The sequence below is a fragment of the Myotis davidii genome, unplaced genomic scaffold, assembly GCF_000327345.1.
Source record: "Myotis davidii unplaced genomic scaffold, ASM32734v1 scaffold68, whole genome shotgun sequence".
Lineage (NCBI taxonomy): Eukaryota > Metazoa > Chordata > Mammalia > Chiroptera > Vespertilionidae > Myotis > Myotis davidii.
In genome coordinates this window covers 868,392-881,877 of record NW_006300376.1, presented here as the reverse complement: position 1 = coordinate 881,877, position 13,486 = coordinate 868,392, and the positions used below count along the sequence as shown (strand labels likewise).

General features: G+C 42.9%; 1 protein-coding gene across 1 annotated transcript in view; it reads left to right on the top strand.

Annotated features, from left to right (window-relative positions):
- The window catches only part of ARMC2 (armadillo repeat containing 2), an 89,960-nt gene that overhangs the window by 21,674 nt on the left and 54,800 nt on the right, over positions 1–13,486 (top strand). Inside the window, exon 6 of the mRNA XM_015572718.1 lies at positions 9,002–9,078. Within this exon, the coding sequence (XP_015428204.1) occupies positions 9,002–9,078 (77 nt within the window). The remainder of the gene's footprint in view (positions 1–9,001; positions 9,079–13,486) is intronic.

The window sequence follows — 13,486 nt, the reverse complement described above, 5'->3', positions numbered from 1 at the left end:
TCCTTCCTTTCCTTTTTGCCTTTCTTTCTTCTTTCCTTTATTTATTTTGACAGGTACAGCTTGTGGTGTAATAGATGAGGTTTTTGTCACTTGGAATATTGCAACTAAAGGAGTCTAGTTAATCTTCCAGACTCTGTGAAATATAGATGAAAACAAGAGGGAATTTGAGAGCAGACACCTCCTCAGACCTTGAAGAAACAGGTTTCACTAAAACTGAGTCTCTCAGTTCAGAAAGCTGTAGCCAGGTGTCTTTTATTAGAGAAACGAGATCTGAGGATGTGGGCAGGCCACTGGAGAGGTGAGGAAGCCACTGTAAAGACCCCATTCAAGACAGTCAAGATCCAGATCATGAAGCAAACGGGGTGGGGTGGGGGTGGGGGGTGAAGCTGAGGGTGACATGCTCGCCTCGTTTCCTGTGAGCCAGCTAGTTTGGGGCGGGGGTGCAGTTCAATAGGTTAACACAGGGCTTTTCTGTGAGTCATAGCAACCTGCTACACATAACCAAGGGAACACACACTCAAAATCAAGAAAAGTCACAAACTTGGTGAATGGATGTTCAAGAAAACTAAAGCTGAAGGCGCAGCATACCCCAGGTCTCTCCTCTGTGGATCCTTTTCATTATGCAACAAATACATGACGCTGTTTAAAGAAAATTAGTATTAGGACAAGAGTTAACATGGGACTTGATCATAGATATGTAAAGAATTTAACAAACATAGATGAAGAAAATGAATCGCAAAAAGAATTACTCTCCAAAAACAAGGAAAGCGTTAAAACAATTTTGCATAGCTTCCAAGAGATGATTGATAATGTTATCAGTCTCTTTTAAAAAAAATAATGGCAGGGGGGAGCTCTGCTTTGTAGTTGTTTTTTCTAAATATTTTTATTGGTGTGTGTGTGTGTGTGTGTGTGTGTGTGTGTGTGTGAGAGAGAGAGAGAGAGAGAGAGAGAGAGAGAGAGAGAGAGAGAGGGAATGAATCGTTGATTGACTGCCTCCTGCATGTCCCCAACTGGGGAGCGAGCCCACAACCCAGGCATGTGTCCTTGACCAGAATCGAATCTGGGACCCTTCAGTCCACAGGCTAATGCTCTATCCAAATGAGCCAAACTGGCTAGGACAAGAGCTCTTCTTCGGTTTATAAGAATTCAAATTAGAGATTATAAACCCATGAAAAGTATGCTCATAGTTATCTAAAAAGAAATGGAGGGAAAGGTATAAATGTGGAGAGGAAAGCCACGTTAGATATGAAAAATAAGAATAAAACAGCTGATAATACAATGAGACTTAGTGGACAGGCTAGAGGAACTCATTCAAAATGCAGAAGGTAAGAAGATTGGAAAGCTATTAGAGAGATTGAGATAGACATGGGAGGTGTGACACTTGTATTCCTGAATCCTCCTCCCGCTCCTCCTCCTTTTAGTAATATCTTACTTTGAAGTAAGTTCCAGCCTCTTCCAAGTGATTTAGATATATTAACTCACTTGATTTTTACATAAATCCACTAAGAATGGAAGAGATCAGAGCCAAAGGAACCAGAAAAAATATTAAGACATAACAGAACACAACTTTCTGAAATAAAGATTTGAATCTGAAGACCAGGTGGACACATTGTATTGCCAAAAAAAAAAATTGATATAAAACATTGCCAAACAGTGCTCAGCATTAGAACACTGCCCAGTACACAGTCCACACCAGTTAGTAATGGTTGATCACAGGGATAAGTGGAAGAAGGTCTCCTCTGGCCATCCAGGCTGAACAAGCAAGTCCCACAAAAGGAGGAAAGGCGGGCGGCCCCGGCTTTATTAGAGCGTCCCTCGGTGCTAGAAGGCAGTCACGTCACGTCTGTGAAGTCCTAAGTATAAGAAGGACAACCCGACAACCATGTCACCCGCCAAGTTGTTCGTCAGTAAAAAGGCAACAGACATTTCCAAATGTGAGTGAACTCTGGGTCTACAGTACTAAGGCACTCTCTAGATAACTCAGATAACAAAGTGGTGAGTCAGATTTCAAAACTCAGAAATGAAGAAGCTATGGTAGACGCATTTGTGGTGAGTATTGACTTTGTTTTCCTATTGAATTAAAAGTAAACAAGTCTGAAAATGATGGCTGTGGAATGGAAACCTTGATGATGTCGTAGTGACATAAATAATCAGAAGCGGTATTTGGGAGGAAGCATGAGTGCTAATTACTTCACTTTGTAATAGGGAATAGATTTGTCAGTAGCTACAGCCTGAAATTGAAGTATATTGTTTAAAAAGAATGATTTCAGCATCCTAATGTTTTTCATTATTTTTTCTTTTTCTTAACTTCAGAGAAATCTTTTAGAAACTAAAATCTTTTGGGAGGACCCATTCATCTGAAGTTCTGCAATCCCTTCAGTTTCACCTCAATTTCTGTTTCTCTGTTAAACTCAAGTAAAATTTATAGTTCATACTTTAAAGTTGCAATGCCATGTATTGTGATCCCATTTATATGTATCCTTTACCTGCCCTTCCTCCAAGTCACCTTTCCATTCTTTCATTCTTTTATCTGAATATATGCAAAATATGTCTGGATGGTTACTACATATTAATAATATTTGTTTCTGGGTGGTGGGATCCTGGGTGATTTTTTAATAATTTTCTTTGTACTTCCTTATATTGCCTGGCCTTAATAATAATAAATATATCATTTTTTTCAAAAATAATGAAGTCATTATTCTGTTAAGAAATTAAGGGTAATGTGGCCGAGAAACTGTTTTAAATTGGAGAAGATGCGTTGGTCAGAATGACTTGGTGGAGTCCCACCTTGTTTGATAGTTTTCATGTAGGAGGCATGTCTTGGGAGGTGCAGAAGTGGACCCAGTCCTTGAGGAGCTCACGGGCGCATCTGGCTTGTCACTCAGGTGTGGTCCGTGGAAGAGCAGCAGCAACATTACCTGGGAGATTGTGAGAATTTAGAATCTCAGGCCCCACCCCAAACTTGCTGAATTAGTGTCCCCATCTTTATAACATATCTGGGTGATCTGCATGTGCACAAACGTTGTCAAAGCATTATTCCGTGATTTCTCTCTGCTGAAGGGAGGGAAGGAGAACTGACACTGGGGGTCAAGCCCGCAACCCGAGCATGTGCCCTGACCAGGACATCCAACTGTGACCTCCTGGTTCATAGGTCCATGCTCAACTACTGAGCCACGCTGGCCAGGCAAGGGCACCTCATTCTGACTGAAGATCACAGCAAGTTTCCTGGGCTCGGGGGTTTGCGGTGCCGCCCAGGGCTGATGTGCAATAGGGGAAGGGATGTGTGCTTTCCTAAAGGAGCAGCAGAGCGAAGGGGGTTTGACCTGGTGGCAGGTGGCCTGGCGCAGCAGGGCATGGACCCTGCGGCCACAGACTGCGGGGCCCCTGAGGGGCTTTGGGCAGCAGAGAGGCTGGCGGCAGTGTGGGCCACGTGTGGGGAAGGGAGAGCCCGGGCAGAGGTGACCGTCGGGGTCCGGCAGGAGGTGGTGATGTGTGAGCTGGAGCCCCGGCTGAGGCGTTAGGGATGGAAAGCAGAGTGGGGACCCTGTGGCATCCGTTTGCTCAGAAATGTCCTGTCGAAGAGGCAGGCACAGCACCGTCCCCTGTGCTCAGGCCTCGGTGCAGCAGTGAGGAGGCCTGAGGGCTTTTCACATGAGGCTCTTGGAAACCGCGGCTACGAAGGTCATGGAATCATGAAATGGGGCTTTCACTCTGAGCTCTGGGAATTCAAGCCTAGTGTCATCTTCTTAGTGTAAGGAAACGCTTAGCTCAAAATTTGCCAAATTTTCTTTTTATCATAAGTATCCTTTAAAATTTCCTTTTCCAGTTTTACATGTAATTTTTCCAAAATAAAAATAAATTTATGCTTTTTTTCTTAATTCCAAATTCTTCTATTTAGTTGACTTAATATCCAGTTATTGCTCTAAAGCAGGAGGCAACAAACGACAGGCCAGGAGCCAAATGTGACCAGACAGCTATGGCTTTTACAGTCCTTGAGCTAAGAATTGTTTATATGGTTTTAAATTGCTACCTTTCTTATTGTTATATTTTTAATCCTTGCCCGACCAATGCTTATTGATTTTAGAGAGAGGGGACGTGGGGAGGGGGAGAGAGAGAAAGAGACATCAACCTGTTGCCTCCTGTTCACCCACCAACCGGGAACCGAACCTGCAACCCAGGTCTGTGCCCTGACCTGGAACCAAACCGCTACTTCTTGGTGTATGAGATGACACTCCAAGCAACTGAGCCACCTGGCCAGGGCTAAGTCATGACCTTTTAAATGGTCACAAAAGTCCCTACATACCAGCCTCCATTTTGCCACTTGGCACACAAAGCGTAAAATATGTTCTGTCTGGCTCTTTAAGAGAAAATTTGCTGACCCCTGATTAAAGAACCTTACTTGCAATGATTGGAAGAACTGTCTGATTATAGCAAAATCTGAATTTTAGAATAGTTTTAAAGAAACATATTTCATTTGTTATTGTTATTGTTGTTGTTGTTATCATTATCATTATTATTGTCAGTGTATATTTTATCCAGCAGTAGATGTCGTTAGTGTGACTGATTAGTACCTCGGTCTGGGTATGGCCTTGCCTCGGCTACAGAGTTTGGTTCTGACCATTCAGAGTGAAACGAGGTCCTTTGTCAATAACTGGGACACATGTGGGCTGCAGACGAGAAGCCTGGGAATGCCAAATCCATTTTGCTTTCTTCAGAACTCCAGCCTGATTGCAGATGGGACCAAAGGAAGGGCAGACCTGAGAGAATTACAGAGCGATGAGGCCAAAGCCCTCATCACACCATGCCTGAAACCCACCCTGGCTCTCACCTTTCGGGTCAGATGAGCCAATAAACTTCCCTTACTGTTTGTCAGTCAGAGGTAGGTTTTTGTTATTTGTAGATGAAACAACCTTAACAAATCAAATGGAGTTATTTTACCTCTAAGAAGAATTTCACAGAGTAGCTCTACGGAATAATTTCTGGAATTGTTTTATCCTTGGAACATCAAAATCATGGAAAAATATAATTATGGCCTTTAACAACATGGAACAGGAAACTGGGCAGAGGAGCAATTATCCTGGATGACAGCATCAAGATCTAAAACCGGCTGATAGGCAGGAACACTTTACCAAATATAACACTGAAATTCAATAAGAACGAGTTTAAGAAAACGATTAAGGATGAGCTGCTTGTGTAAGAAAAGACAAGACTTGGCCAACCCTGTGAAGTGACCACCAAAACCACTAATATAGTGTCAGGCTGTATTATTTCGACTCTCACCTCTTTGCTCCTCAGGCCACACCTTCAGCGCAGTGCTGGGTTCCAGACTGTAAAAGGAATCCAGACCAAGGGACACTCAGAGTGACTCAACGGGCTGGCAAGAATATGTAAAACCTTACCAAATGAGAAACATTTGAAGGAACGGAGAAGTTTGTTAATGACATCAATGACAGCAGCTGCGGTGACAGTAAACACTTAAGTCCTCGCCATGTGCCAGGCACTACGCTGAGCCATTTCACCTGATATCATTTCGCCCTCACAACAACCCTATGGGGAGAAGGGCCATTACTTGCCACCCCCTCATACACAGAGGAAACCAACGTTTAGGTACAAATCTTACCTGAGCTCATACAGCTAGTCAGTGGTAGACCCATGGGTGTTAGGTCATAGCTTTAAGTGGTGAACGTACCATCTTTCAAGGATTGTCAAGAAAGATGATTTGTCTCCTGTGGCTCCGGTTAGTAGAAACAAAACCAATGGGTAGAAGTTACAGGGAAATAGATTTCCATTGAGGACAAGGCCATCTAGTCTCCTCTTCCTTAGGAAAGAGGGGGTTCTTCTCTTTAAGATCATTGACTCAACACAAAATTTTTGGACAGTTCTTCCTCAGTCCTCATCTTCGTGGACCTGTTCATCATATTCATTTCCACAACAGTTTGGGCTACATGAGAGCATGTTTTATTTCTCTTCTTCCTTTGGAGTCTCTCTCCCCGTTCTGCCCTTTGCCCTCGTTCTGACGGGCTTGTTCCGCCAGCCCGGGGTTTGAGCCAGTCTTCTGGGGCTGCTGCTCCCTGGGCTGCTTTGGTCTCTGACAGAGCTCTTGTCCTGATTTCCACATCTCCTTTGCAGATGCTCCATTTTCCATCAGAAATCCAATGCGGCAAAACCCAAACTTACTTCACACCTCTAACTGTTCTACTGCCCACCCTCCCTGTTTTGGGTAGCAGTCCTACTCTCCTGTGCCTCCAGGTCTACCCTGTGTTTGTTTTGCCTGAAATCCATCACTAAATCCTACCGACTTTTCATGTATAGGGTCTCTTGTATTTTTTCTTTCTTGTCCAGTCCCATTCTCACCCTCGAAGGACCTTGTTAACCTCTCTCCAAGTCTCCTAAATACTCTTGCTACTGGATACTTCTAAATCTCATCACCTGCTTGTATAAGAGCCCGTGACAGCTCCTCACTGCCCATTACATCGGTTCCATGGACCCACCCGAAGTTTCAGGCAGCTGTTCCCAATACCTCCCAGCAGAAACCTTCTATGCCTATCTTGCTGGCCGGTGCAGTTCTCCCCTGCCCTGAGAAACAGGCTCCTCACGCCCTCTTCACCTTCACTCATGCTACTCTTCCCCTGAGAGGAGGTTTGTCATTTGCTGGTTCAGCTTTTATTCTTTTAAGGCCCACTTTGTGGTCCACGGCTTCCTTCTCGGCATCCCTCTAGTTCCTGCAACCCACTGAATTTCACCTTCTAGTACTTGTACAGAGACTCTATTGCCATTTTCCATTTTTAAAAAAGTCCCTTAGTTCCTCAGAGTAGACTTTACATTTCTTTAGGGCAACTCATTCGAATGTTATGTCTAGCACTGGACTGCTCAGACAGGTGTTTGTTGGCTCAGAATAAAGAGAGGAATAACAGTGACAACTTGTTACGTTATTCCTATGTACCAATCAGTGTACTACATAGAGGCATTGCAGTCATTTTAAGAGGAGGAAATCAAGGCCAGGGGGTTAAGTAACGTGCCTAAGGCCACCGAGCTGGGAAGCGTTGGGCCCTGAACTTAGACCTCGGTGGTTTGTGTGCAGAGCCTGCACATCCATTCGCTGTGCCATGATCGGCCCATTCCAGGCCTGTGCCGTTCTTGAGAATCAGTGTAGTCCAGCACCGCTGCGCTTGTGTATTGAGAAGGACCCACCCCCCCCTTGGGGGTACACAAATGTGGTATATAGGAAGGCAACCTCATCACTGGCCATGTCCTCAGTGACTTTGAAAGGCCATCAGCTGAAAACTACCTTGCTTGATCGCAGCAGTTGTTTGGGACAATGATGAAGAGGGCCTTGCCTCTCTTGTCCTCGCACGTTCTGGTTATTTCCAGGGGTGGTAAATATGGAAACCTCCAGCCTCACACCCTCCCAAGCTTGCGGCATTTTTCTCTCTTTGGAGGGTCGCTTTCTTTTTTTTCTATCTTCTCTGAGATCTGCTTCATTTACTTCAACTCTGAGAGTGTGGACAATAAGAATCTCACCCCCATTTCTTCGTGTGATTGTCTAGGAACACCTTGCTACCAGACCTATGTTTTTACCTGAATAAAAATGAAGTAATTTTTTCAGAGTATTAACTAAATCAGTGATGGCGAACCTATGACACGCGTGTCAGAGGTGACACGCAGACTCATTTTTTTTTGGTTGATTTTTCTTTGTTAAATGGCATTTAAATGTACAAAATAAATATCAAAAATATAAGTCTTTGTTTTACTATGGCTGCAAATATCAGAAAATTTCTCTATGTGACACGGCACCAGAGTTAAGTTAGGGTTTTTCAACATGCTGACACGCCGAGCTCAAAAGGTTTGCCATCACTGAACTAATTAGACATTTTGAAGAAGGTTAGCTTGATCTTTTCTCTCGTATGATAAGATCAAGTGTTAGAGAAAAAGGACCTATTTATGGAAAAAATATATTTGGAGAAGCTAAGCCTTGGGGCAGTAGGAAAGGTCAAGCAAGACCAGCACTGGACATTCATGGGCATCTCACGTCACAGGAAGCAGGAGCAACGGGCATACAGATGGATGTTCGTGGGTAACCCTGGCCCCATGTATGTACACTCCTTATGGCTTTCAGAGCAAATTTTATATTTGATGAATAAAATTTTGTTCCAAAATTTTCACTATTCTCTCAGTGTTTTGTGCTTTTTTTTGTTTGTCTTGGAATTTTACACAGATATTTCAAAGTAAGTACTTTTAAGTTTCAGCTCTACCTAAACAGAAATGATATCCTTCATAGACCATCTCTATATTAAACGTAACCTTAATTAAAAAAGAAATCGGTATACTAGTATAATCCTGCTATTGGCTAGCCATCACTCTTTTATTTGTAATATAAAATATTTTGTTATCTAGGATTGCCTAAATTTAGCTTCAGTTTTTTTAACATTTAAATTATGTTTAAAAATAAAACATTTTCAGAGAATATTCATTTAATTTTTAAAAAGGAAACAGGACACTGTGATGGGAAAGAGCAGTGAATTGGAAATGATAAGACTTGGGCTCTAGATCTGACCTTGCTCTGTAACCTTGGGAACATCTGATGAATTTGGGAACTTGTTTTGGAGGGGGGTCTTGAGGGAGGAGAGAGAGAGAGAGAGAGAGAGAGAGAGAGAGAGAGAGATATTGCTCCCAACTCATAAATGCTAGGCTTTTGTAATTCAAGCATAGAAGAGTTCTTTCTTATTCTCACAGTGACCTCTTGTGGTAAAATTCTTTTTTTATTTGCAAAGTCAACTTTGGGTTTATTTTTGTTGTTATTTCTAGTAACTATATTTCATATTGTTAAGCAAATATGGCTTGTTTTCAAAAGGTGAATCTTGGTTGGAAATTAGAGGTCGATTAAACTGGGATCTGGTCACCCTGTGGCTTCCTCAGAAACTACATGGCCGACTCCCGACACCTACCGAAGAGACATGCTCTGGTGTGCGCTGAGTGCTGTGTGTGTTCCTCTTCCTCCTAGGGACCAGGGGAAGAGGCGCCCGAGGGCCTCCTCATGCCCCAACAGCTCGGACCTGAGCAGGCTGGGAGCCAGTGCAGGTGAGGTGCTTGTGTGCTTAGAGGTCCCCAACATTCCTTCACCTGCGCCAGAAAGAAGTGTCTGACGTTGGCTCACTGTTTGAAAACCCCAGGAACTTGGCTCAGCTTGGTCGCACAGCAACATTTATTTTTATAACTTTTTGTTATTTTCACAACAGTCTTTCTTCCCATTCTTCCAGCTCAAATACTATTATCTATAGGTTACACTCTTAATGAAATTATTTTGTAAAAACGTTTGGAAAGTTTCAAACCATGACATCAACATAGTTATTGAGTTCAAAACTTTGGTTCAAAATCGTTACTCACTTAAACGAAACTATCAACTACATGAAGACAGCTCTTCGGGTGTTTAACCTAGTTGAGAAAAATATGTGACAATATTAGTCACAGACTAGAAATGATACAAAATGTATCATGCCATGGAAAATCGCAATTAGAAAAATGAACTAGACTACATTTAAAATATTGAATGAAATGAGTATAAGCATAACAGGACATGAAAAATTGAGTTGCAAAAATAATGATATATGTTGTTTATGGATATAGATCCATGTTGTAAACCTGCTCAAACATGATAAAAATAAGCACCTGGTTTAGAATGGTGGTAACCCCCAGGGGGAGAGAGAGTAGGGAGAGCAGGTGCGGGGAGACATACAGAGGGCATCAACTATATTTGTAACATTTTGGTTCTTTAAAAGAAGGAGGAGGATGAAAATATGGTTAATATTTGACCAAAGCAGTCTGGGGTATGCAGGTGTTTGTTATATTCTTTGTACTTTTATTATATGCATGAAATTTTATGAAACCAAACTATTATTAAGGTCAAAAATGTTTTTATTATCTTCAAAACTAATTCCTTATCAGTAAAGTGACTTTTGTGGCCGATGAGAATTTCTGTAGTACTCAGGGAAATCTTAGATAGGCTCATCTCCACATCAGCATTGTTGCTGAGGCTTTTACATGTACATGCTAAAAACATCAGCCAATAAACACTGCGTCAAGTTTTTGTGTCCAGAGCTCAAAGTTGTGGTTTAGAACTATAACCACTGAGACAGCAAAATCTTCAAAAACATGCTGAAATTTCTGCTTGACTTACCCAATTTCCTGTTGAATCATAATTTTTTCTATTTAGCAAACTTAGGTAAAAGTGCTTTCTGAAATATTAGCTTGTTGCTCACGACTGAGACAGACTGTATTTTTTTGTGTGTGGCTCTTAAAAAATAATCATTACAAGCCCATGCTTCAGTTCCTTGTTAGTGTGTAGCATGGGATTTGTGTGGGGAGCAGAGCTAGAGGAGGTGGGCGAGGGGGGAGATGTGGAGAGCCTGGAGCTGGAGACAGCTGCTCACTCAGGGGTCCCTAGGAGGGAGTGGGAAGCAAACCCTTACACGACAGTGCCCAGCTAACTTCCATTCTGAGAGCAAACACACCCCAGAAACATTCAGACAGGCCTGTGAGGACCTTTCCTTTCTGAAGGTCAAACAGACTGTTCTGTGATTTCTGGCTCAGCCCTGTAATCCGACTCTTCCGGGGATGAATGTTACCAGTTCTGTTTGTCCTGAGAAAAGGGGGTGGACAGTCCTGGTTCTCACAGAGCCATTCTGTTACAGAGCATGTTGCATAGGCGGTAAACATGCTGATGTGAGCTCACTGGACTTGAGATTTGTGTGTCTAGTAAATTTAAGGGCATCATAAATGTTGGCTGATGCAATTATTTGTCTCACATCTTTTGGCTTTTGGCTTGATATATGTTGATTTTAGTCATATACTTTGGACTCTGAAGATGTCATGTCCCTGGGAATATGAACAGCTATGTTTTCTATACTGCTTGAATATTCAGGTTTACTTTTAGAATCCCTATTTGTAATTTATCAGAGTTATGGCAGACTCATGAGAGTCATGATCCCAAAGATGGTGACGGTGGCCTGTAATCTTTTATCTGCAGTTCTAAAATACCTAAAGCTCTGAAAGCTGACATATTTTGCAAACCCCTTTAGTGACAATGCCTGAGCTGTACTGATCCCAGGCCAGTGTAGTCTTGGTTCCACCAGTGTGAATAGTCACATATTTTGCTACCAGGGGGCTGCCCCAGAGGACCCTCCTGGGGGTGGTATGTAAAATGCAGTGTGTGCACCCTATTGCCTTACTAAAATGCAAAGTTTTCTGCATCCCAAACCACATCTGGTCCCAGAGGCTTTGGATAAGGGATTGTAAGCCTCTACTGATGAGCTGATTTTTTTCCATTTCAACTATGTGTTTTGTGTGAATTCTTGCTTACAGATGATGTGAAACCTTGCAATTAAAACTAGCGACAGCCCCTACACTGCTTAGTTACAGCTTGTGGACAACCCCTTTTGTCTACTTTTGCTGCTCACGTGCTCCACCTGCCCAGCGCGTGTCAGCCCCTCCTGGTATTAGGAAGGTTTAATAAAAGGTGAGCTTAGTCTCGCTGCAACTGGGAGTGACTGTTTGCAGCAGGGAGTGCACTGGGGCAAGGCCTGTGAGCTGGGCACATAGGTAACGGGTATAGCTTTCCTGCCTCTCGGCATCATCACCTCACTTAATAGGCATCACATATATTCTGTTCAAGAGTAATACAAGCATGTGAGGAGTTTTGAAAAATATAACAGAGCACATAAAAGACATTAATAACCCATAATCCCAGCACTTGAGATGACCATTGTCATCCCATTTTACAGAGGAAAAGCAAAGCGACTTGCCCAACGTGAACCTGCTCATAGGTGGCAGAGCTAGGACTCACACCCAGACAGTACCTCCAGAACCTGTGCTCCTCAAGGGCCTCCCCGATCAGCTTGTCCATTTTTTAGTTGAAACACCCTAAATTTATACAGGCCACACACCTTTCTTTTTAAATATATTTTTAAGTTGATTTCAGAGAGGAAGGGAGAAGGAGGGAGAGAGAGAAACATCAGTGATGCGAGAGAATCGTTGATCTGCTGCCTCCTGTACACCCCTCACGGGGGATGGAGCCCACAACCTGGGCATGTGCCCTAACTGGGAATCAAACCTCCTGGTTCCTGATTCATAGGTTGATGCTCAACCACTGAGCCACGCTGGCTGGACCAGCCCACACACCTTTCAATTCTCATTCTCATCCTCTCTCTCTCTCTGACATTTTTTAGGGTCCAGGCACCCACTATGTGGTCACTTAATTGGTATTAGGGAGGGCACAGATTTCCTGATCCAAACCAGATGTGGTGCCCCCTCCAGCTCAACTGTCAGTGTCTCAGATCTTGAGATAATTCCTTGTGAAATGTAATCATGATTTACAGTTTCTAATATGATTTGCATTTCCCCTCAAAGTTACCTTTTAGTTTGCTGATTTGCGGCAGGGCAGAATAGCATAGAGGTCAAGTACAAAGACTATGGATCTATTTGACACTGGGCAGGTAACTTAAGACGCCTGAACCCCACTTTCTTCATGTGGAAAATGGGGACAATTTGGGAACCTCCTCATCGCATTGTTACAGAAATTAAAGGTGGGCCTGCTGCACCCGACATATATGGCGAATGGTCGCTTCACTTCTCTGCAGGCTGCCTCTCCAGGCAGCATCCATCGTGATGTGCTGTATCATACAGCCTTATACACCTCAGACATGATGACCTGTTTGTTTTTTAATCAAGGGAAGAAATTGCTATTTATTGAGTGTTATGCTGGGCACTGGGCTCAGAGCTGTGCCTGCATCATGTCTTGTAACTCACACAAAACCCTGAAGGCAAATGATCTGATCTTTGCTTTGCTGGTGAGGCTTAGAAAGAAAGAGAAACTGGCCCCTGGTCACCCGATGCATCAATAATGAAGTTGAATTTCAATTGAGATTTGGCAGCACCCAAAGCCCACATTTTTCCCACCCCCACCCCTACCCCTAACCCCACCTCCTCCCCCCACCAAATTAACTTGGCCCCCAATGCTGTGGACATTTTATTTTATACTAGAGGCCCGATGCACGAAATTCATGCAAGGGGTTTGGCCCTTGCAGTCCTCGCAGCCCTGGCTTCGTCTGGAAGGTCATCTGAACAGTCATTCTGCTGTTTGGTCTAATTAGCATATTAGCTCTTTATTTTATAGGATAGGACAGAAAATCCCTGCAAGCCTCCCTGTTGTAAAACTTTCCATTAAATGTTTTCAAGATCTTTATTCTTTACCTAGCTATAGTTTTCTATTTATTCTGCTTTAGAGAGGGATACGTTTAAGTAAAAATAACTCAAAACTGTTTGCCTTACTGACAACAATTTCAACATTTACAAAGCTTAAGATTTTATGAAGTATCCCAATTGGAATTTTACCTGATCTTATTGGGGTTTCATTTGGGGTGATTTGATTAGAAGACATGTAGTTCTAAATAGTGTTCGTCGAGCTTTGGGGGCAAAATGTAATTTAATTCTA